Source organism: Staurois parvus, unplaced genomic scaffold, assembly GCF_062004578.1.
Source record: "Staurois parvus isolate SC_StPar_1 unplaced genomic scaffold, SC_StPar_1.0 ptg000335l, whole genome shotgun sequence".
NCBI lineage: Eukaryota > Metazoa > Chordata > Amphibia > Anura > Ranidae > Staurois > Staurois parvus.
Genome location: NW_028318131.1, coordinates 1181323 through 1208519, shown reverse-complemented (window position 1 = coordinate 1208519; position 27197 = coordinate 1181323). Strand labels below are relative to the sequence as shown.

Sequence of the window (27197 nt, the reverse complement as noted above, 5' to 3'; positions counted from 1 at the left end):
TATATCCGGTCTACCTGGACCCTGCATGCACTATATCTGGTCTCCCCGGACCCTGCATTCACTATATCCGCTCTCCCCGGACCCTGCCTTCACTATATCTGGTCTCCATGGACCCTGCCTTCACTATATCTGCTCTCCCCGGACCCTGCATTCACTATATCTGGTCTCCCCAGGCCCTGCATTCACTATATCCGCTCTCTCCGGACCCTGCATTCACTATATCCGCTCTCCCTGGACCCTGCATTCACTATATTTGGTCTCCCAGGACCCTGCATTCACTATATCCGCTCTCCCCGGACCCTGCATTCACTATATCCGGTCTCCCCGGACCCTGCATTCACTATATTCGCTCTCCCCGAACCCTGCATTCACTATATCTGGTCTCCCCAGACCCTGCATTCACTATATCTGGTCTCCCCGGACCCTGCATTCACTATATCTGGTCTCCCACGGTACACTCAACATTGAAATGAAATTATTTTAGTAACTATAAACTGCTAAATACCTTTTCTCAACAGCGGTATATGGCAGTCTTGTGACTTCTATCAGTGTTCAGTAGAGCACTGGTTAAAGTTCTGATTGGCCCTGTGCTGATCACATGCACTCTCCCAATAAAAATAAACTCTCTAGCAATACACACCAAACTGAGCATGTGCAGAGTGTCTCCACACGAAATGTCTTATTTGGAGATAAGAGGGGGGGCACTGGAAGAAGGGGAGGTTCAGAGAAGACATAATCGAACAGCCTTTTTACACAATGCGGAGGATTAACCCCTTAGGTCCAACAGTGAGTATAACAAGCACGCTTTACTGCATCTACAGACTGATTGTACTGTTGTGGGTTTAGTAACACTTTAAGCCCTTTTTCATCAGAAAAAAGGTGAGCTTCAATGCCCACATGCTGCACATATGTGTTGCTGGACGGCCAAGGTTTCTGTGCTGAGAGCACACTCACTATGCACTCCTAGCACAATGACTGAGCTGTGAAATACAACTCCTGGCCCCCACTATAAATCAGTAGCTGATGGGACCCGGTCTTGACCATGTGACCACAATGACAGCCAACCACAGTGGTCATGTGATCGACCAATCATTTCTGCCCCCCCCCCCCCCCCCCCCCCGCATTCTGAACTTTTGAAAGGGATGCCAGTTCGGACGGGAAGGGTTAAATAAACCTTTTATTTCTACTAATAAATATTTGTTTTCTGTCGCTGACCTTGGCTACCTCCCACCTGCGTGACAGCATTACCATAATATTTTCTTCTGCATCTCGGTATATATCCGTTTCTGCAATTTGCCCCAGGACAGAGTAATGAGGTCTGTGAAATGGAAAACAGTTCTAAAATAATCATTACTGTACAATCATTACAATTATAAAGTAATCAGCAGAACAAGCTATCCTGCAGTTGTAGCAGTTAGAGTGTTGAGACAAACCATTTACCACTGATGAAGGTACTTACAATTGTCAGCTTTATTTAAAGTGTTACTATATCTGGTCTCCCCAGACCCTGCATTCACTATATCCAGTCTCCCCGGACTCTGCATTCACTATATCCGGTCTCCCCGGACCCTGCATTCACTATATCCAGTCTCCCCGGACTCTGCATTCACTATATCCGGTCTCCCCGGACCCTGCATTCACTATATCCAGTCTCCCCGGACTCTGCATTCACTATATCCGGTCTCCCCGGACCCTGCATTCACTATATCCAGTCTCCCCGGACTCTGCATTCACTATATCCAGTCTCCCCAGACCCTGCATCCACTATATCCACTCTCCCCGGACCCTGCATTCACTATATCCAGTCTCCCCGGACTCTGCATTCACTATATCCGGTCTCCCCGGACCCTGCATTCACTATATCCAGTCTCCCTGGACTCTGCATTCACTATATCCAGTCTCCCCAGACCCTGCATTCACTATATCTGGTCTCCCCGGACCCTGCATTCACTATATCTGGTCTCCCCAGACCCTGCATTCACTATATCTGCTCTTCCCAGACTCTGCATTCACTATATCCAGTCTCCCCGGACCCTGCATTCACTATATCTGGTCTCCCAGGACCCTGCATTCACTATATCCGGTCTCCCCGGACCCTGCATTCACTATATCTGGTCTCCCTGGACCCTGCATTCACTATATCCGGTCTCCCCGGACCCTGCATTCACTATATCTGCTCTTCCCGGACTCTGCATTCACTATATTTAGTCTCCCCAGACCCTGCATTCACTATATCTGGTCTCCCAGGACCCTGCATTCACTATATCCGCTCTCCCCAGACCCTGCATTCACTATATCCGGTCTCCCCGGACCCTGCATTCACTATATCCGGTCTCCCCGGACCCTGCATTCACTATAACCGGTCTCCCCGGACCCTGCATTCACAATATCCGGTCTCCCCGGACACGGCATTCACTATATCTGGTCTCCCCGGACCCTGCATTCACTATATCCGGTCTACCAGGACCCTGCATTCACTATATCTGGTCTCCCGAGACCCTGCATTCACTATATCCGGTCTCCCCAGACCCTGCATTCACTATATCCGCTCTTCCCGGACCCTGCATTCACTATGTCTGGTCTCCCACAGTACACACAACATGGAAATGCAATTATTTTAGTAAATATAAACTGCTAAATACCTTTTCTTAGCAGCAGTATATAGCAGTCTTGTGACATCTATCAGTGTCCAGCAGAGCACTGGTTAAAGCTTGTAGGAGGAGTTTTCATGCTCCTCCAGGAGGATGCAGAACCCCTGACCTCTGTCTGGACAGTGCTAATTGGCCCTGTGCTGATCACATGCACTCTCCCAAGAAAAAAAAACCTCTCTAGCAATTCACACCAAACTGAGCATGTGCAGAGTGTCTCCACACATATGTCTTATCAGGAGATAAGAGGGGGACACTGGAAGAATGGGAGGATCAGAGAAGACAGGGTCAAACAATGTTTTTACACAATGCAGAGGATTAGTCCCTTAGGTTCCACAGTCAGTATAACCAGCATGCTTTACTGCATCTACAGATTGATTGTACTGTTGTGGGTTTAGTAACACTTTAAACCTTTATCTCAAAAGGAAAACAACTGTTTTCTGTAACTGCTTATAAAGTGTTAGCTGGATTTTGGCTTCAATTTGTTAGTGTATCTAAAACTGCTAGTCCATCTAACACTCCCCTCCCTCCCCAGACTAACAATGCTGCTGTCCTAAGGTGCCCCCTGTGCTCCTTCATCCAGAGTGGGGGCGCTCTAATACAGGAGGTGTGTTACTGGCCAAAATACCAGGTGAAAACAGAGGGATAAAAAAAGTAAACAAGAAAACTAATGCAGCCGCCACATCTAATGGTTGGTGAGCTGCAATATATTACATTTTTGGTTTTGGGTTTAATACCGCTTTAAAGTGTAATCTTATTAAAAAAAAGAGCTAGAATGGAGAAAGCAATTAGTAACAAGAAGCATATTCATGGAAATGATTGTATGGGGGTCACTGACAATATAACAAGCCCAATATGGCGGCATGGGTGTTTTGGGCACCATCATGGCTAACTTCTGAAACTCACAACTGGGTCCTGAAGGTCACTGTGAATAATCCAAACACCACAGCAACTGCAAGTCCGATATCCAGGTTGAGGCAGATGGTCGAGAAGAACGTCACCAACCATATCAGCTGGAAAGGAGAGCAAAGACCTGTCACTGGCCAGTTCTATAAAAAGTCAAAGGACTGCTTTATTGGTTCTGGATACATGCTGAGTACAGACCTTGAAGTGGTTGTAAACATCTGAAATGAAAAATGAACAAAGCATATCCCTCTACAGAGTGTACTTGCCTCAATTCAAAGCACTGAGTGTGATTTCTTTCTGATGTCTCCTTCCTCTGCTATCTGCATGAGTCACTTGCAGACTCCAAAAGATCCAGGGGGAAGTGGAGGAAGCTCCAGCACACAGCCTCAGCCAGACCTGGGACAAGGGGTGGGCAGGAGGGGCGGCTACCCTGGGTACAGCAGAACAAGTGGGCAGACAATGGACACAGGATAGAAGACCCATTTATGGCATGAATTGGGCAGCACAGTGGCTAAATGGTTTGGGCAGCACAGTGGCTAAATGGTTAGCACTTCCACTTGGCAGTACTAGGGTCGTTGATTCGAATCCCAGCCACGGCACCACCTGCCTGGAGTTTGCATGTTCTCCCTGTGCCTGCGTGAGTTTCCTCTGGGTACTCTGGTTTCCTCCCACACTCCAAAGACATGCTGGTAGGTTAATATGATCCTGTATAAATTGGCCCTAGTATATGAATGTGAGGTAGGGACCTTATATTGTACGCCCCTTGAGGGTTAGGGACCAGGGGCGGACTGACCATTCAAGCACTTGGGCACTGCCAGGGGTCAGTAGGGGGCCGCATGAAATGCCCCTGGTGCTTTTTTGAGTGTGGGCAGGGACACGGGCTCCATGATCCCCTTTTGCCCAGGGGCCCCATGAGTTGTCAGTCCGCCCCTGTTAGGGACCTTAGATTATACGCCCCATGAGGGTTAGGGACTGATGTGGATGTACAATATATATGTAAAGCGCTGTGTAAATTGATGGAGCTATATAAGTACCTGAAATAAATAAATAAATGAATTAATAGCGGGGGAGGGGCTACAATTCTGCATCCTTTCCCTGGGTGCTAAGTGGACTTGTCTCGGGACTGGCCTCAGCTGTACATATTTCCCTACAAGACTGTGTAGGGGGGGAATGTCCATTCCCTTCTCTCAGGTCTCAGATTACACACAGCTCCATGCTCTTACAAAAATGTGAGGGGTGGACTCACTTCTGGGAGATACTGTATTTAAATGAAGGTTTTTGTGCCCGGAGTTCAGCTTTATGTACAGTGACTAGCTAAAAGCACAGCACACACTTACCATATCGTACTTGTTGGTTCGCCATAGGATGGATATATCCATGAACTGCTTGTACATGCCTTTGAGGTTGGCAATGACGATCGTTGACAGAATTGCCTGGTGCAGGAAAAAGGAAATGTCAAACCGCCAGTCTGTAAGCATGGAGGGCAGCAGATACATACCACCTATAATGCTACCACCTCCCCCTCACTCCCCCTCTCTGTTGGGGTCCCTCAAGGCTCTGTCCTCGGGCCCCTTCTCTTCTCCATCTACACCGCCTCCTTTGGCCAACTCATACACTCTCACGGCTTCAACTACCACCTCTATGCCGACGACACACAAATCTATCTCTCAACCCCCCACCTCACCCCCTCAGGCTCCGCCCGAATCGCACACCTGCTGAGCGACATATCAGACTGGATGTCGCTCCACTTCCTTAAACTGAACCTCTCCAAAACCGAGCTCCTTGTCTTCCCCCCAGCCCGGACTCCACCCCCCATTGACTTCTCCATCACATCCAACAACGCCAATATCAAACCCGCCCCGCAGGCCAGAGTACTTGGTGTCATTCTGGACTCCAACCTATCCTTCCAGCCCCAAGTCCAATCTTTAACAAACTCATGCAGACTCCACCTCCGCAACATCGCCAAAATCCGCACGTTCCTAACCCCAGAAACCACTAAACAGCTCATCCACTCCATCATCATATCACGACTCGACTACTGCAACTCCCTCCTCACTGGCCTGCCTCGCCGCTGGCTATCCCCGCTTCAGTCCATCCTGAATACGGCTGCCAGACTCATTCACCTTTCCAACCACTCCATCTCCGCCACCCCCCTCTGCCAATCCCTCCACTGGCTTCTGATTGCCCAACAGATCAAATTCAAAATCCTAACACTGATGTACAAAGCCGTCCACCATACTGCCCCGAACTACATCACTGACCTAATATCCAAGTACCACCCAACACGCACACTACACTCCTCACAAGACCTCCTTCTCTCTAGTTCCCTGGTCTCCTCCTCCCATGCCTGCCTCCAGGACTTCTCCAGGGTGTCACCCATCCTCTGGAACTCCCTGCCCCAATCCATCAGATTATCACCTACTCTCCTCTCCTTTAGGCGCACCCTGAAAACCCATCTCTTCAGGGAAGCCTACCCCACCCCCTGCTAACCTGCCGACCTCCTCCACTCTTCCTACCACTCCATCCCCCACAGCTATCTCCTCCTGTACCACCATCCCCTCCCTCCTAGATTGTGAGCTCGAAAGAGCAGGGCCCTCGATCCCCTCATGTTTTGCATTGTATTGGTATTGTTCTGTCACATGTTCTGTCCCCCTTTGTAATGTACAGCGCTGAGCGAACTATTGGCGCTTTATAAATACTGTATAATAATAATAATAATAATAATAATACCACTCAGCCATAAGAAGCCAGGGACATGTTGCTCTGGATCACATGACCTGAAGTCGCAGCAGCAGTGGTATTAGTAGAGATACCAGTTAACCACTTGCCCACCAGAGAATTTACCCCCCTTCCTGACCAGGCCATTTTTTGCTATACTTTAACTGACAATTGCATGGTCATGCAACGCTGCACCCAAATGAAATTTACGTCCTTTTTTTCCCCCACAAATAGAGCTTTTTTTGGTGGTAGTTGATCGCCTGTGCATTTTTTATTTTTGTGCGCTATAAACAAAAAAAGACTGACAATTTTGAAAAAAAAAAAACAATATTTTTGACTTTTTACTATAAAACATATCCAGTAAAAAAAATTATAAAATCAGATTTCGTCATTAATTTAGGCCATAAAAAGTGTAATTCAGCGAGTGCTAAAAGTTAAAAATTGAAGCAGCACTAAAAGGAAACCTTAAAACCTTCTTAAATATTGTAAAACAGATAGTGCAGCGCTAATAAAAAGTGATATATATATATAAATGCCTGAGGCTCAACGCTAAACTCATAAAATAATATAATATAAGACCAAAAATTATAAAGTCCAGAAGTGGTATAAAATTGTGTGTAAAAGTTCTATAGTGCTCTTTAAGAAGATACAATCAGGAAGGTGACTCAGATACTCCCAATAAGGCGTAAATTCGGTGTCGTGTAGGAAACAATAAAACTGCGCACTCACCAGATGCGCAATTAATAAGCGCAGTAATCAAAACCAGAGGTCCCCTCTTGTCCTGGAAAAGGATGCAGCTCGCAATGGATAAGCTTTCACTCTGAAGTGGGCAGTAGAATGATGCCTCTAAAGGTCTTCTCAAATTGTGGGCTGCGGTAGGGGTCAGCAATTAAATCACTCTCCTTTGGGCCTTAGGGATGGTCACCAATGGATCCTGGGGGAGTAGATGCTCAGTGCGGAGCAAAGAATAATATCCATAGTGTAGTATGTCTAAATGTTGGGTATTTAATTAATGAATCAAAATTATAAAAATTGAAACACACATTAAAAATCCAAAAAGCCTTCACCCATAGGCAAACCGCACAGGCGATCAAATACCACCGAAAGAAAGTTCTATTTGTGGGGAAAAAAGGACATCAATTTATTTTGGGTGCAGCATTGTATGACCGCGCAATTGTCAGTTAAAGTAACGCAAAAAATGGCCTGGTAAGGAAGAGGGAAAAATCCTTTGGAGGGCAAGTGGTTAAAGGCTTAAATTAAAAATAATAATAACAAACACATTATACTTACCTGCTGAGTGCAGTGGGTTTGCACAGAGCAGCCTGGATCCTCCTCTTCTCGGGTCCCCCGCTGGCCCTCCTGGCCCCTCCCTCCTGTCTGGTGCCACCACAGTAAGCAGCTTCCTATGGGGGCACCCACTACTCTGTGTGTCCATTGACCTCTCTTTCCTCATTAGCTCACTGGCTGTGATTGACAGCAGTGTGAGCCAATGGCTTCCTCTGTTGTCTCAGCCAATGTGGAGAGGGAGTCCCAGGATAGCCGAGACTCCATTGTACGTCGCTGGATCGAGAGGGGCTTAGGTGAGTATTAGGGGGTGCTGTGGGGAGCTGCATAGAATGCATAAAGGTAAAAAAGCTTGAGCCTTTACAACTTTAAACATGTCATGTACTGACCTTAGGAAGACATGTGAACAATTCCCCGGCTCTCAGAATGATTACCAAGATAATCAAGGAAGACACACATCCGGCGATCTGGAAGTGATGTTTATTAAATATCAGATTAATGGGACACAATTCCAAGGATTTCAAAGCAAATGTAAAAATGTTTTTCGGTTTCAGCCAATCATGGATTATTTTTCATACCTAATCCTGACACTTGAACTCTCTGCATTACTAAATCCTGACCCCTGAACTCTCTGTATTATTAAATCCCGACCCCTGAACTCTCTGCGTTACCTAATCCTGACCCCTGAACTCTCTGCATTACCTAATCCTGACCCCTGAACTCTCTGCATTACCTAATCCTGACCCCTGAACTCTCTGCATTACCTAATCCTGACCCCTGAACTCTCTGCATTACCTAATCCTGACCCCTGAACTCTCTGCATTACCTAATCCTGACCCCTGAACTCTCTGCATTACCTAATCCTGACCCTGAACTCTCTGCATTACCTAATCCTGACCCCTGAACTCTCTGCATTACCTAATCCTGACCCCTGAACTCTCTGCATTACCTAATCCTGACCCTGAACTCTCTGCATTACCTAATCCTGACCCCTGAACTCTCTGCATTACCTAATCCTGACCCTGAACTCTCTGCATTACCTAATCCTGACCCCTGAACTCTCTGCATTACCTAAACCTGACCCCTGAACTCTCTGTGTTACTAAATCCTGACTCCTGAACTCTGTGCAATACTTACTCCTGACCTCTGAACTCTCTGCGTTACTAAATCATGACCCCTGATCTCTCTGTGTTACTAAATCCTGACCCCTGAACTCTCCGTGTTGCTTGCTCCTGACCCCTAAACTCTCTGTGTTACTTAACTCTTGGCATTACTTAACCCCGAACTCTTAACTCTGCGTTACTTACTCCTGACCCCTGAACACTAGTGCTATTGACTCGTGACCCCAGATTTCTCTGCTTTATTGAATCCTGACCCCTGAACTCTGAGCTTTACCTAATCCTGATTTCTGAACCTTATACATTACGGACTCCTGACCCCAGAATTCTCAGTGTTACCTAGTCCTAACACTTGAACTCTGCGTTACTTAATGCTCACCCCTGAACTCTCCGTGTTGCTTGCTCTTGACCCCGGAAATCTCTGCGTTACTTAATCATGACTCCTGAACTCTTTGTGTTGCTTGATCCTGTTCCCGGAATGCTCTGTGTTACTTAATGCTGACCCCTGAACTCTTTGTGTTATTTAATTCTGACTCCTGAACTCTGTGCAATACATACACTCCTGAACTCTGTGCAATACATACACTCCTGAACTCTGTGCAATACATACACTCCTGAACTCTGTGCAATACATACTCCTGAACTCTGTGCAATACTTACTCCCGAACTCTGTGCAATACTTACTCCTGAACTCTGTGCAATACTTGCTCCTGAACTCTGTGCAATACTTGGTCCTGACTCCTGAACTCTGCGCAATACTTACTCCTGACCCCTGAACTCTGCGCAATACTTACTCCTGACTCCTGAACTCTGCGCAATACTTACTCCTGACCCCTGAACTCTGCGCAATACTTACTCCTGACCCCTGAACTCTGCACAATACTTACTCCTGACCCCTGAACTCTGCGCAATACTTACTCCTGACCCCTGAACTCTGCGCAATACTTACTCCTGACCCCTGAACTCTACGCAATACTTACTCCTGACCAGTAAACTCTGTGCAATATTTACTCCTGACCCCTGAACTCTACGCAATACTTACTCCTGACCAGTAAACTCTGTGCAATACTTACTCCTGACCCCTGAACTCTGCGCAATACTTACTCCTGATCCCTGAACTCTGTGCAATACTTACTCCTGACCCCTGAAATCTGTGCAATACTTACTTCTGACCCCTGAACTCTGCGCAATACTTACTCCTGACCCCTGAAATCTGTGCAATACTTACTCCTGACCCCTGAACTCTGTGCAATACTTACTCCTGACCCCTGAACTCTGTGCAATACTTACTCCTGACCCCTGAACTCTGTGCAATACTTACTCCTGACCAGTAAACTCTGTGCATTACACTCTCCTAATCCATAGCAGCATAAGTTCAGGTTATTTGTAACCATACCCTTCTAAGCCCCGCCTGCTGTTACCACAATTTGGCCACACCCACAATTCCTTCAAAATCTAAAGCAAAGTGACTGGGGCCCATCATTCTAAACAACCTGAGGACATGAATTTCTGTGTCACAATACCACTCCATATGTCCTAGAATGGACCAGTCATTGTGTCTCTGACCAAGGTTACCTGGGTGTTCCCCCCCGTGCTCTCCTGTACCAGGCTCCTGGACATTGATGTTGTGACCGCAAAACAATGGAAGAAGCTCCCAACTAGATTACTGAATCCAAGTGCAATCAGCTCCTTGAAGAGGACAGAAGGAGAAGAACACAACATGAGACCGTCATCTGCAAAAGTGTCTTCATTGTCCACAGTAACCAATCACATGTCCCTGTCATGGTCCTAGTGCAGGTTTGGAGGGGAAAAGCTGTCTGGATCCTGACAGAAGAATATGGGGAACGCTGTGAGAGAACGGAGGGGGCTGGCTGGTTACTATGGGGAACGCTGTGAGAGAACGGAGGGGGCTGGCTGGTTACCATGGGGAACGCTGTGAGAGAACGGAGGGGGCTGGCTGGTTACCATGGGGAACACTGTGAGAGAACGGAGGGGGATGACTGGTTACCATGGGGAACGCTGTGAGAGAACGGAGGGGGCTGGCTGGTTACTATGTGGAACGCTGTGAGAGAACGGAGGGGGATGACTGGTTACCATGGGGAACGCTGTGAGAGAACGGAGGGGGCTGGCTGGTTACCATGGGGAACGCTGTGAGAGAACAGAGGGGGCTGGCTGGTTACTATGGGAAACGCTGTGAGAGAATGGATGGGGCTGGCTGGTTACTATGGGGAACGCTGTGACAGAACGGAAGGGGCTGGTTGGTTACTATGGGGAACACTGTGAGAGAATGGAGGGGGATGACTGGTTACTACGGGGAACGCTGTGAGAGAACGGAGAGGGCTGGCTGGTTACTATGGGGAACGCTGTGAGAGAATGGAGGGGGATGACCGGTTACTATGGGGAACGCTGTGACAGAATGAAGGGGGCTGGTTGGTTACTATGGGGAACACTGTGAGAGAACGGAGAGGACTGGCCGGTTACTATGGGGAACGCTGTGAGTGAATGGAGGGGGATGACTGGTTACTATGGGGAACGCTGTGACAGAATGAAGGGGGCTGGTTGGTTACTATGGGGAACACTGTGAGAGAACGGAGGGGGCTGGCTGGTTACTATGGGAAACGCTGTGACAGAATGGAGGGGGATGACTGGTTACTATGGGGAACGCTGTGACAGAATGAAGGGGGCTGGTTGGTTACTATGGGGAACACTGTGAGAGAACGAAGGGGGTTGACTGGTTACTATGGGGAACACTGTGAGAGAACAGAGGGGGCTGGCTGGTTACTATGGGGAACGCTGTGAGAGAATAGAGGGGGCTGGCTGGTTACTATGGGGAACGCTGTAAGAGAATGGAGTGGGATGACTGGTTACTATGGGGAATGCTGTGAGAGAACGAAGGGGGCTGGCTGGTTACTATGGGGAACGCTGTGAGAGAACGGAGGGGGCTGGCTGGTTACTATGTGGAACGCTGTGAGAGAACGGAGGGGGCTGGCTGGTTACTATGGGGAACGTTGTGAGAGAATGGAGGGGGCTGGCTGGTTACTATGGGGAACGCTGTGAGAGAACAGAGGGGGCTGGCTGGTTACTATGGGGAACGCTGTGAGAGAACAGAGGGGCCTGGCTGGTTACTATGGGGAACGCTGTAAGAGAATGGAGGGGGATGACTGGTTACTATGGGGAATGCTGCGAGAGAATAGAGGGGGCTGGCTGGTTACTATGGGGAATGCTGTGAGAGAATGGAGGGGGATGACTGGTTACTATGGGGAATGCTGTGACAGAATGGAGGGGGCTGGTTGGTTACTATGGGGAACACTGTGAGAGAACGAAGGGGGTTGACTGGTTACTATGGGGAACACTGTAAGAGAATGGAGGGGGATGACTGGTTACTATGGGGAATGCTGTGAGAGAACGAAGGGGGCTGGCTGGTTACTATGGGGAATGCTCTGAGAGAACAGAGGGGGGTGACTGGCTACTATGGGGAACATTCTGAGAGAACGGAGGGGGATGACTGGTTACTATGGGGAACACTGAGAGAACAGAGGGGGATGACTATTTACTATGGGGAACACTCTGAGAGAAAGAAGACTGCTGACTGGTTACTATGGGGAGCGCTGTGAGAGAACGGAGGTGGTGACTGGTTACTATGGGGAACACTGTGAGGGAAGGGAGGGTGATGACTGATTACATGGGGAACACTGTGAGTGAACAGATGTGGTGACTAGTTGCTATGGAAACAATATGAGAGAACAGAGGTCCTGATGGTTGTTATGAGGAACACTGTGAGAAAAGAAGGTTTTGTCTGGTTACTATGGGAAACGCTGTTAGGGAATGGAGGGTGATGAGTGGTTACTATGGAGAACACTAAGTGAACAGAGGTGGTGAAGGGTTGCTATGGAAACAATCTGAGAGAACAGAGGTGCTGATGGTTGTTATGAGGAACACTGTGAGACAAAGGAAGGTTCTGTCTGGTTACTATGGGAAACACTGTGAAGGAATTAAGGGCGATGACTGATTACTATGGGGAACACTGTGAGCGAACAGAAGTGGTGACTGGTTACTATGGAAATACTGTGAAAGTGGAAGGTGCTGACTGGTTACCATGGAAACACTATGAGCGAACAGAGGTGCTTACTGGTTACAATGGAAACACTGTGAGAAAATGGAGGGTGCTTTTTGGTTATTATGGAAACACTGTGAGAGAATGGAGGTGCTGACTGGTTACTATGGGGAACACTGTGAGAGAACAGAAAGTTCTGACTGGTTACTATGGGGAACACTGTGGGAGAACAGAAAGTTCTGACTGGTTGCTATGGGGAACACTGTAAGAGAACGGAGGTTCAGACTGGTTACTATGGGAAACACCGTGAGAGAATAGAGGTTCTTACTGGTTACTATGGAAACACTGAGAATACGGAGGTGCTGACTGGTTGCTATGGTGAACACTGTGAGTGAACAAAGGTGGTGACTGGTTACTATGGTGAACACTGTGAGAGCACAGAGGTGCTGACTGGTTACTGCGGAAACACAATTTTAAAAAATGGAGGGTGCTGACTGATTACTATGGGAAACAATGTGAGCAAACAGAGGTGCTGACTGGTTACTATGGGAAACACTGTGAGCAAACAGAGGTGCTGACTGGTTACTATGGGAAATATTGTGAGAGAATGGATGGTGCTGACTGGTTGCTATGAGACACAGGCTCTTCTCAGACACTTTACATACTAAGGACCCATTGTGATTATTTTGCAGATATTTGATGTTTGGAGAAGACACGTCACCTGGTTGCTGTCCACTTTATAGCCGTGTTTTACAGCGAACATTTTGGCCAGAGAGATGGTGATGGCATATCCAACCACAGCAATGGCAAACGCATTGCCAACCACATTGATGAACAGGTTAGGGTTGGGAACCGTTGGGACTACCAGTCTGTAATTGAAAAAGAACTAAAGATCAGCAGTTAAAGATTCCCCATTAAATGAACAGTTAGCATTGACCACGGATAAAAATAGCCCACGTGTATTTAAAGGAAATCTATCCTGTATTTTTAGCGAGCACCTTCATGGAGTGTTTACCAGGAAGCAGTTTTTGATGTGACTACATAATTACACCCTATTCCATATTTTTGCCATTGATGTGAACAAAGACATGTACAAATTAACCACTAGAGGGCACTCTGCCTTTAATTCTGCATCATTCCGCATATGATGAGCCACACAGGGAGTGCGTTGTTTTTAGCGATTCTGTTGGCTCATAAATTACGTTCTTTCTAGAACACGTACCCTGTAGGAATTTCGCCCACAATACCAATGCCGTAGTTTTCATGAAGGTTAATTCCATATGCCACCGCTGTGGAGATGATGAGCTGGGGGGAGAAGAAGTGAAACGTGACATAAAACTCTCATAGTTACATAGTTAGTCTGGCTGAAAAAATACAAAAGTCCATCCAGTTCAACCATTAAAAAAAAAAAAAAGTTCTAATCCTACACCCACGGTTGATCCAGAGGAAGGCAAAAAAACCCATGATGGTTCATATAATTTTATAGATGAAGCATAAACAGACATGACAGAAGAATTTCAGGTATGGCTTTTTTTCGCCTAGTTATATCGGTCCAGCTTGGACCAGGGGTGGACTGACCATTTGGAAACTCGGGCACTGCCCGAGGGCCCAGGGTCTGTAGGGGGTCCCATGAGATGCCCCTGGTACCTTTTTCATAGGCTTTTTTGAGTTTGGGCAGGGACACAGGGGCCCCATGATCCCCTATTGCCCAGGGGCCCCATGAGTTGTCAGTCCGCCCCTGGCTTGGACCTATAAAAAGTATGCATGTCCCATACCGGGAGGATCCTTCTAGAAGCTGGAAATCGCTGTATAGAATCCACTACTACAGCGATCTCCACTAGCGCCTGGGTCCCATACCGAGCGCTTTGCTGCTTACTGGTCGATCACTTGACATGGGCATGATTCAGAGTCACTTTGCATTTTCTCAGTGAATGCAAGGTGTTTCTGATTGGATGAGTGAAGAGATGGGGTGGTGATGTCATGATCTCCACCTCATCCAGTCAGAGAATACTTTGCATTCATTGAGAAAATGGAAAACGTTCTCTGAATGGCTCCCATGCCAGGTGATCGACCAATAAACAGCGGGACAGCCAACGGGCACAAGAAGCTAGTGGAGATTACTGGAGTAGTGATGCTTATTACAGTGATTACCATTGACACGTTGGCAACCTCTGCCCTAGACTGTTTATTGTAGCCAAGGTGAGTGGACTGTTGCTTGAGTAATTGGTGTCCCCTGCACTGTTTGGGGAAGAACCAATTAAAATCAGTGACTCCTGTGGGGGTAGCCAGGGGTGTATTTACCACAAGGCATTTCCCTAGGGCGGCATTTTTCAGAGCAGGCAGCACTGCCCCTCAGAAGAAGAGACGGAAGAAGGGACACACGTGGCATGGGGACCTGGTGGGTTCCGAGAGAGGATGCGGGTGTCATGACGGTGTATGCACAGTCCAACTCTCGTTCCTGGGGATGTCCGAAGCTGTGAAGGTGAGTATCTTTCTCAAGGCTCTCTCGGGTGGGAGGCAGGGGTGTTGTTGATCAATGTCATGCTCTCTCTACTGGGGGGCGGGGGGTGCCATTTTTTGTGTTGCTTAGGGCAGCACAAAACCTAAATACGCCACATCAGTTTTCTTTTAAATACCAATTTTTTTGTTTAAATGTTGCCATTTAAAGTCACTTCACTTACCACAATCAGTTCAATAGGGATGGGCATGCAGAGTTTAGAGCGCAGCCTTTCATTAACTTCTTTCACGGCAAAGAGGCACACTAAGGCAATGAGGCTGACCACCAGAGTTCCGATATTTGTCTTGTGGATTCTCCGGAAGAGGCTGATTAAGCTCTGAAGAAGAGAAGAAAATTTGTATTTCATGTCTTACTCTCTACAGCAGGGGGTCTCCAAACTAGCCGGGGGTCTCCTCAGGTCCAGAGTAGGGCTATAGACCCTCTTCCAGTTTTGATGACATCAAGACTCTGAAGTAGTGTATATACGTAGAGTTTTTTTTCCTGCCGAACCAGGCTGAATTTCGATACGTGTATACCCAGATTAAGTTCCCTTTAAAACTAAGCCCTTATAATGTTAAAGTACATCTAAAGGCTCCTGTGTGACCACCGAAACAAGTCTCAAATCAGTTTACTGCAGCTGACAGCAAGAGGGTCTCAGGAACAGACGCAGTGCTGGCAATCCGGAAAGCAGTGGGCAGGACTAGGTGTGGCCCAGCACTGATTGCCACGCTACAGGCTTATGAATCAGCAGTAACAATGCTGATAGACAGGGCTGCTGACAGAAGCCACGGGGCCCCATACAGCAAACCTGACAGGGCCCCCCCCAAAAAAATACAGTTTACTATGCTTCAGTTATGAATGAACACAGGGAGTGATCAGTACCGACCACTCATTGTGTTCATTCTGGAAAGGAAGGGGCAATTATTGGAACGGATCCCCTGTATGGCTCTTTCTACAGCAGCTGAAAGCCGGCGGGAGGTGGAGAAGAAGAAGCCAACTTTTAGCTGCTGCAGATAGAGCCATACAGGAGATTGGTTCAAGTAATTGCCCCCCCCCCCCAATGCTGTGCTGATCACCTTCCCTGTCACATCCAATTCACATAGCTGCCTGGACCCCCCTGCTGGCCTGAGCCCCTTACAGGAGAACTGGTGGTACACCCTTATCCATGGTCCTGCTGATAGCCACACCTCCTCAACATCTTCTCCTCCCACTGTAGTGCAAGTAGGCACAGCCTATGTGAGAGTGGCAACTATGCTTCAAATTCAGGAACAGTGCAGCATTGTTGCCACGCTATCACAAGAAACTACATTGGGTGGACTTCATTAACAGGTCAACAGGTATTTGTGGGATTTTTCAGAGGGACTAAGAGAAAATAGAAGCATATATAGGCCGTAGATCTACATTACTGACCCTGGTATCATTTGCGCAGTGAGACTTAATACATTTATCTGCATGCAATCCAATTAGTAGTCATCTCTGTTCACATGGTCAGTTGTTCTATCTTTCTAGTATGGAAAGAACTGCCTAAGTAAAAACTCACATAAATGAGAGACAATGGCTGTGACCTCTCACTCAGTGGAAGGCCAAAGATATGTTTCAGCTGAGATACGGTGACATGGATGGTGGCGGCAGTGGTATACCCCCGAACCAGGGGCTCCGAGAGGTAAGTGACCACGAATCCAAACTGCACTAAGCCAAGAATTATCTGCCAAAGACAAACGTAAAAACATATTGTTATAATAAATGACAGCTCAACACATTTGGGTCACACAGTTACTTGGTTATTATTATTATTATACAGGATTTATATCGCGCCAACAGTTTGCGCAGCGCTTTACAATATGAAGGTAGACATTACAGTTACAATACAATTTGGTACAAGAGGAAACAGAGGACCCGGCTCATTAGAGCTTACAATCTAGGAGGAAGGGTTGAGTGATACAAAAGGTAATAGCTGTGGGGGGGATGAGCTGATGGATGAAATAAATGGTGGTTTACTAGGTAGAAGCAGGATAGGCTTGTTTAAAAAGAAAGGTTTTCAGGGATCATCTAAAGGTGGATAGATTAGGAGACAGCCGGACAGACTGGGGTAGGGAGTTCCATAGGATGGGAGAAGCTCGGGAAAAGTCCTGGAGGCGAGCATGGGAGGAGGTGACACGGGAACTAGAGAGCAGGTAAGCTTACTCTCAAATTATTCACCATTATATTATACATTGGGGGTGCCCCTAAAGAATACAGCAGTTGCCACAAGGCCCCTTAAAGAAGACTTCCAGGTATGGATATTTGTATATAGTTACATTGGTCCAGCTTGAAGCAATATAACTATGTATATATGTAATACTACCTCTTTAGGAATTGCTGAGTATTTGGGTCCCCCTATAGTCCTGCACAGCCAGGCAACATGCATTTTCCACAGACTTGCCTCCAGGAGTCAGTAATCAGTCCTTGAGCTTGTTTTAGATGTTTTATTAGGGGGATTTCAACTTGGATGGGGTAAGGGGCATAAGGGATGTCCAATTCAATGAACTGAGGACAACTTCCTGGAGCTATTTACAAGTCTCTAGTGCAACACAGTCTCTTTTGGAGAGGTAGCCAGTATCTCTGGTACTACCACCCCAGACCAGGGGCGGACTGACCATTCGAGCACTCGGGCACTTGAGGACCCAGGGTCAGTAGGGGGCCCCATGAGATGCCCCTGGTACCTTTCATAGGATTTTTTGGGTGTGGTTCGAGTGTGGGTGAGGACACAGGGGCCCCATGATCCCCTATTGCCTGGGGGCCCCATGAGTTGTCAGTCCACCCCTGCCCCAGATTCCAAATAAACTGCTCTTCTTTACCCAATCTTTACCAATCTGTGTCTGACCTGCTACTTTGGAAGCAAGAGGAGAGATCTGGGGTCCCAGATACTCCAGATATCTCCATAAAGAGGGCCTGTCACAACCCATGCTATCACATTAGGATGTTGTTCATCCATTATGATAGCAATAAAGTTGATTTAAAAAAAAATATAAAGAGACAGTGTAAAAACAGTTTTAAATAAAATTTGAAAAAAAACTATTTTAAAATGCCCCTGCCCCCCATGTTCACACGCAAAGGACAAACACATGCGTAGGTCATGCAGGCATATGTAAATGGTGACCACACCACACATATGAGGCATCGCCAACTATGTTATACCAAGAGCAATCATTCAAGCAAAAGACATCCCGTGCAACTCTAAACTGGTAACATGCAAAATCTTTAAAAGCGTCACCTATGGAAATTTTTAAGTACTGCAGTTTGTCGCCATTCCACAAGCATGTGCAATTTTAAAGCATGACATATTAGGTATCCATTTACTCAGCATAACATCATCATTTATATTTTACCAAACAATTGGGTATTATACTGTTGTTTTGTGCACTGAAATTCATTAGATGAGATTTTTTTCCTAAAAAATTGTGTTGGAAAAACCGCTGCGTGAATATTATTATTATTATACAGTATTTATATGGCGCCAAAGGGTATGCTCAGCTCTGTACAGTAGCAAGGGGGACAGAACATGAGACAAGACGGTAACAATACACTACACAAGGGGTTCGAGAGCCCTGCTCTTTCGAGCTTACAATCTAGGAGGGAGGGGAAGGTGGTACAGGAGGAGATGGCTGTGGGGGATGGAGTGGTGGGAGGAGTGGAGGAGGTTAGTTGTTAGGTGAGGTCGGGGGTTAGGTGAGGTTGGGGTAGGCTTCCCTGAAGAGGAGGGTTTTCAGGGTGCGCCTGAAGGTGAGGAGGGTAAGTGACAGTCTGATGGATTGGGGTAGGGAGTTCCAGAGGATGGGGGAAGTCCTGGAGAAGTCCTGCAATCAGGCGTGGGAGGAGGAGACCAGGGAGCATGTGACATAAAAAAATTGCAGCAACCACCATTTAATTCTCTAAGGCTTGCTTAAATATATATTTACACACATATTATATAGTGTTTGTGAGTAATTTTCTAGCAAAATAAGTGCTGATTTTTACATGTAGGAGAGATATGTCAGAATTGGCCTGATAGGTAACTGGTTAACCAATCACCCCCAAGTTGAAATAGTGGAAAGGGTACTAGGCTCTCACCATATACTAGTGAGTACCTCTAACATCTGCTGGTCAACTTTGAAAGATCTTGGAAGGTTCTTCCAGTGTATTACTTATGCAAGGATTAATAGATGTCTCATCTAGCTTTGTTCTAGGAGCACACATAGACATATGTTGGTTGCCCAGTTCATCTGCACATAACAAATATGGAAATCATGGTGGCTTTTAATAACAATTCTGCTTTTCCATGCTATTCCTTGATAAGAAATGTGTTCTCACATGCTCGAAAAAACATTATATGGCCAGATTTGTGGATACCTGGCCATCACTTCTATATGAGCTTGTTGGACATCCCTTTCGAAAACCATGGCATTAATATGAGGCTGACCACCCCTTCTCCATTGTCACTCTACCAGCCTCTACTCTTCTGGCAGAACAACATTTTGGAGGGTGTCTATGAGAATTTGTGTCCATTCAGCCCAAAGACCAGTTGTGAAGTCAGGTACTAATGGATGAGAAGACCTGGCTTGGAATCAGCATTTTAATTCACCATGTTCAGTAGGGTTAAGGCTTGGGCTCTGTGCAGGCCACTTAGTTTCCTCCACACCGAACTGGTCAAACCATGTCTTTAAGGAGCTGGCTTTGTACACAGGGGCAAGGCCATCTTAATAGCATCATGGGCCCTTGGGCAAAGTTATGCACTGTGGCCCCTACCAGCCTGTCCAAATTTATGCACCTACTGTCAGGAATTAAAGTATAAATAACTGATAGAATTAAGCATATGTTTCCTTTTACTTTCAATAAAATCAGTTACAAATGATAAGAACATGTGCCATAGATCAAAGACTAATCAACACAAAGGGCACAGTACAGGGGAAGACAGAAGGGCACAGTATGGGGGGGGGGGGGGTAATAGGAGGGCAAAGGATGCTGCCTGGGACACGGCCACCCTGGAACAGCTTGGTAAAAAGTGTCACTGTCCCGGCAAATCCGGGACAGTTGACAAGCATGATTTAATGCAAGATCATCAAGATCATTATCATGGGGCCCCTTTCCCCTGGACAGTGCCCAGGGGTGCCCATGCACCAGGATGGCCCTGCACTTGGGCACAGTCGTGCTGGAACAGAAAAGGGTCTTCCCCAAACTGTTACCGCAAGGTTAGAAGCACACAGCTGTCTCAAGTGTCTTTGTATTCTGTAGCATTGACAGCACCCTTCCCTAGCAATAAAATTTGGAGGGATGTCCTTCCACACGTTTTTGGTCATATGGTACGTTATAACCTTCAACATCCAGATCCTGTTGCAGCTCACAGTTTGTACACACCCTGATATTACCTAAATCTATAGATAGTTTTTATTGTAGTTCATTTAGTCTTAGCACATCTGGACAGGTACGAAAAAAAACAGGCCATGTTAGAAAAGAGGCAATGTTATTACCTGTAATTCTCCAACCTGCACCTTAAAGTGTAATCCTTACCTGAAACAATCCTACCAGCAATGTCATGGCAGCCACCAGCTCTACTCGAGCTTTGTCCCTGGCTACCATGTCAATGACTGTATCATTCCCTGGTATTATGAAGTTGTCATTAGGAATCAGGGATTCTGTAACGCTGCCAATCATTATAGAGACCACGGCAAAGCTTCCTGGAAATACAGAATATTAGTATTATTATACAGAATTTATATAGCGCCAAAGGGTTTGCTCAGCGCTGTACAATAGCAAGGGGGACAGAACATGAGACAAGACAGTAACAATACAATACATGAGGGGTTCGAGGGCCCTGCTCTTTGGAGCTTACAATCTAGGAATATGTACAATTTAGGTTCCAGCCACATATATGTAGCAACAAAACAATTTAGCGCAATGCCCATTATCAATGGATTTATCCCTAAAATAAATCAGTTACAAAATTGAGTAATTCATAGTGAATATTTTATATAAATGCAGCAGGGATAGTGGGAACCCCTCATAATGGGTATAGCAGGTGTATAGACCAGGGAACTCAGCACAGGGATGGTTGGAGCCCCTCATAATGGGCACATGAGGTGTACAGACCTGGGAACTCAGCACAGGGATGGTGGGGGCTCTCATCAAGGGACCAGCAGATGTACAGACCTGAGAACTCAACACAGGGATAGTGGGAACCTCTCATAATGGGCGCAGCAAGTGTTCAGATCTGGGAACTCAGCAAAGGGATGGTGGAGGGCCCTATCAAGGGACCAGCAGGTGTACATGACCTTAACACAGAGATGGTAGGAATCCCTCATAAAGGGCACAGCGGGTGTGCTGACCTGGGAACTCAACAAAGGGATGTGGAAATCCCTGATAATGTGCACAGCAGGTATGCAGACCTGGTAACTCAACACTAGGATGGTGGAAGCCCCTCATAATGGGCCCAGAAGGTGTTCAGACCTGGGAACTCAACAAAGGGATGGTGGAAGCCCCTCATAATGGGCATAGCAGGTGTTCAGACCTGGGAACCTCAACAAAGGAATGGTGGAAGCCCCTCATAATGGGCTCAGAAGGTGTTCAGACCTGGGAACTCAACATAGGGATGGCAGGAACCCCTCATAATGGGCTCAGAAGGTGTTCAGACCTGGGAACTCAACAAAGGGATGATGGAAGCCCCTCATAATGAGCTCAGAAGGTGTTCAGACCTGGGAACTCAACACAGGGATGGCAGGAACCCCTCATAATGGGCACAGCAGTTATGCAGAAACAGGAACCTCGCCAAGAGTCCCCAAGAGAGCGAAGGGACAGTCTGGGGATTGAACTGTCCAGCATACACCAATTGCTGTATTGGAAACAGGAATAACCACAAATTCATCTCCAAACAATGTTTCAGTTCATCTTTCTTTTATTTCTTCTATTTTAGGATTATATTTTTACTCACCTATGGAAACATGCCGCGATGTGCCAAAAATAGCATAAACAAACACCGGGAAGAAAGAAGAATATAAACCAAAAACGGGCGGCACACCGGCCAGGAGGGCATACGCCAAACCTGTTGTAAACAAAAGCAGAGAGAGCCAAGCTGAACCCAACCAGACAGCGGATCATAAACAAACGGTGTGTATGGTGAGCCTGCTATCAGCTTTTTTGCCAGAAATCCTCGGCAGCATTTCTACTGGGATAAAATCATTTTCCATGAACAATTTGGGGATGCTAAACTATTTTCCGCTATTTGTTGTTCCTTTTGTAAATGGTTTAACTTGAAGCTGAACTCCAAGCAGATATAAAAAAAAATAAATGCAAATATGTATTTATTGGAAAAGAATCATTTTTTTAAATATGGTTAGTGTCAGTACCTAGATTTGGATTGGTATCAGCCTCTTCTACTTCCCTGTACAGCAGCATTCAGAATGGGGGAGGAGGGGTCAGAGCTAGGAGCCAATCAGGTGTGCTGCTTGCACATGTAAAGAAAGGGAGGAGCTACGGGAGTGAAGAAGAGTGTTTTGCTGCTGTTTCACTGTTTGAACACAGGCAAGGGGCGGGGAGGAGCGGAACACAGGCAAGGGGCGGGGAGGAGCGGAACACAGGCAAGGGGCGGCGAGCATCGGAACACAGGCAAGGGGTGGGGAGGAGCGGAACACAGGCAAGGGGCGGGGAGGAGCGGAACACAGGCAAGCGGCAGGGAAGTGCGGAACACAGGCAAGTGGCGGGGATGAGCGGAACACAGGCAAGGGGCAGGGAGGTCCTGAACACAGGCAAGGGGCGGGGAGTGCTAAACATAGGCAAGGGGCGGGGATGAGCGGAACACAGGCAAGGGGCAGGGAGTGCTGAACGCAGGCAAGGGGTGAGGAAGTGTGGAACACAGGCAAGGGGTAGGGAGGAGTGGAACACAGGCAAGGGGCGGGGAGCTGCTGAACACAGGCAAGGGGCAGGGAGGAGTGGAACACAGGCAAAAGGCGGGGAGCTGCTGAACACAGGCAAGGGGCGGGGAGGAGCGGAACACAGGCAAAAGGCGGGGAGCTGCTGAACACAGGCAAGGGGCGGGGAGGTGCTGAACACAGGCAAGGGGCGGGGAGGTGCTGAACACAGGCAAGGGGCGGGGAGGAGCGGAACACAGGCAAGGGGCGGGGAGGAGCGGAACACAGGCAAGGGGCAAGGAGATGCTGAACACAGGCAAGGCGGCAGGGAGGTGCTGAACACAGGCAAGGGGCGGGGAGGTGCTGAACACAGGCAAGGGGCGGGGAGGTGCTGAACACAGGCAAGGGGCGGGGAGATGCTGAACGCAGGCAAGGGGCGGGGAGATGCTGAACGCAGGCAAGGGGCGGGGAGATGCTGAACGCAGGCAAGGGGCGGGGAGATGCTGAACGCAGGCAAGGGGCAGGGAGATGCTGAACACAGGCAAGGGGCAGGGAGATGCTGAACACAGGCAAGGGGCGGGGAGGTGCCGAACACAGGCAAGGGGCGGGGAGGTGCCGAACACAGGCAAGGGGCGGGGAGATGCCGAACACAGGCAAGGGGCAGGGAGGTGACCTATCTTGCTTAACTGCAGTAGAAAAAAGTCAGGTCACCAGCCTGACAGAACAGGCAGGTGAAACAGCTTCTACTATATATTTCTTCTACTATGTAATTATAAACAGCTCCTCCCCATGTTTTTCAACTGTGTACTTAGTTGTTTGCCTGAAGATTAGCCTAAATTAGCAAGTTTACTTAAACCACTTTTTCAGCCTACCAGCCCACCATACTCTCTCCATCCCATGCCTAATATACTGTAGATGTTGCACTTTTGACTTGGAATGCCCATGGCTGAACAGGGATTACAGACCTCAGAACTGCTGTATCCAGCACATCGTTCTCCTCTGCCCATACGTTAAATCTCACTCACATTGCATTTTTATAGAAAGTAACGGGGGTCCAGGTCTAGATTTTCAAGTACGACAATTACTTTCAATAGGAGGAGGTCTATGATCAAACCACTGTTGGGGTGAAACGCGTCAGTTAAAGGATCAGGGTCTGGTGGATTGCTATGTTCTTTGATTTTGTTTTGTGAATGTACTTATATTGCAATAAATCTCAATGAAAATGTTTAAACAAAAATAAGATGTGATGGATGTTAGACCTTTTTTATTTGAATTGATTACACCAAGGAAGAATGGACCCCACTGAGTTAGAAGACTGGTACTGGAGCAGGTGAACAGTTCATTTGGGGGTCTCTGAGAACAGGGAATGGTGTAACTGCACTTCCACTTTACTCCATCCAAGACCCACTTTTTGTTGTAGATGAGCAGCACTGAAAGGAGCCTGTAGAAACTTTTTTGCTGGAAATATAAACACTCAAGATCTTCTATTACTCCGAATTTGCTTTTCCCAGCAAGACTGCTAATTTTCCAGCTTTAAAGTGAAAACTAAACTGATTGATTTACTTGTTTCCAAAAACAGCTACATATTTAAGGCATGCCATGAACGCTAACTATCACGGTTGCTTGTGCTCCCCACCCAACTGTCAAGCCATCAAATGGCTAGTGTTATAACTGATCATAGGCACAGCACCAGGGCTACCTGAAGATCAAACAATGGCAAAAATGGCAGCTTCTTTGGCTGTAGAGGATAGTAGGGCTTAGTTCCGCTTTAAGTTGTTGGGGGCTGAGCTCCTGGTTTCGGGGCTATTGCACAGATGGAAAACGCAGAATGTATGCCTGTTGAAATATATCATGTATTGTGTTAGCAACTGGAAAATATTACCTTGTGGAAGCTGCAGTATCCCCACACTGACCCCAGACACAATGTCCCCCAGAAGCCATTCCTTGACCGGATAGTGCGACATCCATTGCAGAATTGGGATGAACTGAAACAACAAGGCCTTTGCTGCTGACCTAGAACAGCTGCAGGACAGAGGAAAATCATGACATGGTGCTGGGAAAATAGTCACACTCCTGACACTTCTTTTAGTAAAAGAGACGAGTAAGAGGCAAAGACTAATGCTAAATGCAGTAAAAAAAGTAACCAATCAGACTTAATTAAAGCTGAACTCCAGGTATAATCTTTATTGCAGTTACATTGGTCCAGCTTGGCACGAAGTATGTATATAAACAGTATCTCATATCTGATATAGAAGATGACATTTGCTGTAGTAGTTACCATTACTACAGTGATAGCGGAAATCTTCCAGGCCCTGTGCCGAGTGTCTTCCCCTCTGCACACTGACCACAGGGGGTCACTTGCTCTGCACTTTTTTCAGTGAACACAAGGTATTCTCTGATTGGGCGAGGTGGAGAATGTGACATCACCACCCTACTCTCCACCTCATCCAATCAGAGAACACCTTGTATTCACTGGGGGGAAAAAAATACAAGGTGTTTTATGAATAGTAGCTGGGCAGAGCTAGCAATCCCCTGTGGTCAGTGTGCAGAGGGGAAGCAGGATCCAGATGATCACAGTTATTACTGTAGTAGCTCCAAGTAGCTTCCTCAGTGGTCCCTTTGGGTATGTGATATACATGCTTACCTTGTGTCAAGCAGGACCAATCCAATATAAGTATGCAATACAGTTAATCCCTGCAGTTCAGCTTTAAATAATTAATTAAAATATATCAGGAAGAGATGATTGGTTGATAGATACTTTTCAGCTATTCTATACTTTACCGAATAAGATTTTTAGTTGTTTCCAGGCCACCACCATTGTTTTGGGGGGGGGGGTGTCACCTGGGTAGCAGAATGACGAGGCCTTTTCAGGTCACAGGGGCTAGCACTAGGGGCCAATCAGGCTTTGCTGCATGCACATGTACAAAGAACATGCTGGTGGGATAGAGATGCCTTCAGCAGTGTGCTACCTGTCCAATCACATGCTGTCTGTGTAAATCTCAGTACTGATTGGACAACGCTACAAATCTATTGGCAAGCAAAACATCCCATATACTGTATATTCATTTCAGTTGTATACAGAGGCGTATTTACCACAAGGCAAACAAGGCATTTGCCTAAGGCAGCATTTTTTAGGGGGACAGCACTGATAGGGAATATGCTGCATGGGGACCAGGTGGGATCCGAGAGAGGTTGTGGGCTGCTTGATGGTGTATGCAGAGCGTGATTGTCGTTCCCGGGGATGTCCAGAGCTGTGAACGTTTATGTCTTTCTCTCTGTCGCTGGGGTGCGGCGGTGGGTTTTAGTGGAAGGCTCTGTCAAGTGGTGGGGGCTGGTGTTGGTCAGTGTCAGGCCCTCTCCGCCGGGGAGGGTGTTCGATTTTTGTGTTGCCTAGGGCAGCAAAAAACCTAAATACACCACTGGTTGTATATTTAGTCATTTGTTTGGAGTTCAGCTTCAGTCGTAGCTCACAGGTTACGATAGACGCGTAAATCAAGAGCAAGTAAGAGTAGTATTTCAACCCAAATGGCTACAGTTCACAAAAATGTTCCCTATCAAGGATGAAATCAGTTATATGTCCCATTGCTTAAGATGTGGCCAAGCTCCTCATACCGCCATATTCCTTGTTCTCCACCCCATGTCCCACACTCTGCACTTTCTCCACCTACCTTATTTTGTGCTTGGCTGCACTGACGATAGACTTTATGGTCTTGTTTGGACCAGGCTGAGTTCTTCCCAATTCTTGTTCATGGAAGACCGGACGTTCAATGCTATATCTCACATCACGGTATACAGGTTCCCTGTTCTGCATGTCTGACCCTTATGTGAATGCACTGAGCATATAGTACTCTTCCCAGAGGTTGGTGTTGGATGTATCCAAGAGGAACCTGCCAAAATACACAGGAACATTCTCAATGGTATGTAAGTAAACAATGAAATTCTTGTTCAGTATGTACAGTAAAAGAAACACAAGGAAGAAAAAGTAATTTGCCTGTCATAAAAGCACTGTACCATGGCCAACACTCCTATAGCTCTGTACAGCAATAAATACAGTGCTCAGCATAAATGAGTCCACCCTTTTTGAAAAGTAAGATTTGAATCAATATCTCAATG

The 27197-nt window shown here is 46.9% G+C and overlaps 1 protein-coding gene across 1 annotated transcript in view; it reads right to left on the bottom strand.

The window, feature by feature from the left end:
- LOC149457101 (solute carrier family 26 member 6-like) overlaps positions 1–26895 on the bottom strand; it is a 40678-nt gene extending 13783 nt beyond the window's left edge. Inside the window, exons 1-13 of the mRNA XM_089684071.1 lie at positions 26753–26895; positions 24967–25106; positions 22169–22279; positions 20752–20918; positions 16766–16930; positions 15410–15562; positions 13951–14033; positions 13450–13597; positions 10250–10363; positions 7946–8023; positions 4892–4987; positions 3555–3661; positions 1249–1318 (exon numbers count right to left, since the gene is read on the bottom strand). Coding sequence (XP_089540197.1) covers positions 1249–1318; positions 3555–3661; positions 4892–4987; positions 7946–8023; positions 10250–10363; positions 13450–13597; positions 13951–14033; positions 15410–15562; positions 16766–16930; positions 20752–20918; positions 22169–22279; positions 24967–25106; positions 26753–26895 — 1575 coding nt within the window. The remainder of the gene's footprint in view (positions 1–1248; positions 1319–3554; positions 3662–4891; positions 4988–7945; positions 8024–10249; positions 10364–13449; positions 13598–13950; positions 14034–15409; positions 15563–16765; positions 16931–20751; positions 20919–22168; positions 22280–24966; positions 25107–26752) is intronic.
- Between the last annotated feature and the right edge of the window lie 302 nt (positions 26896–27197).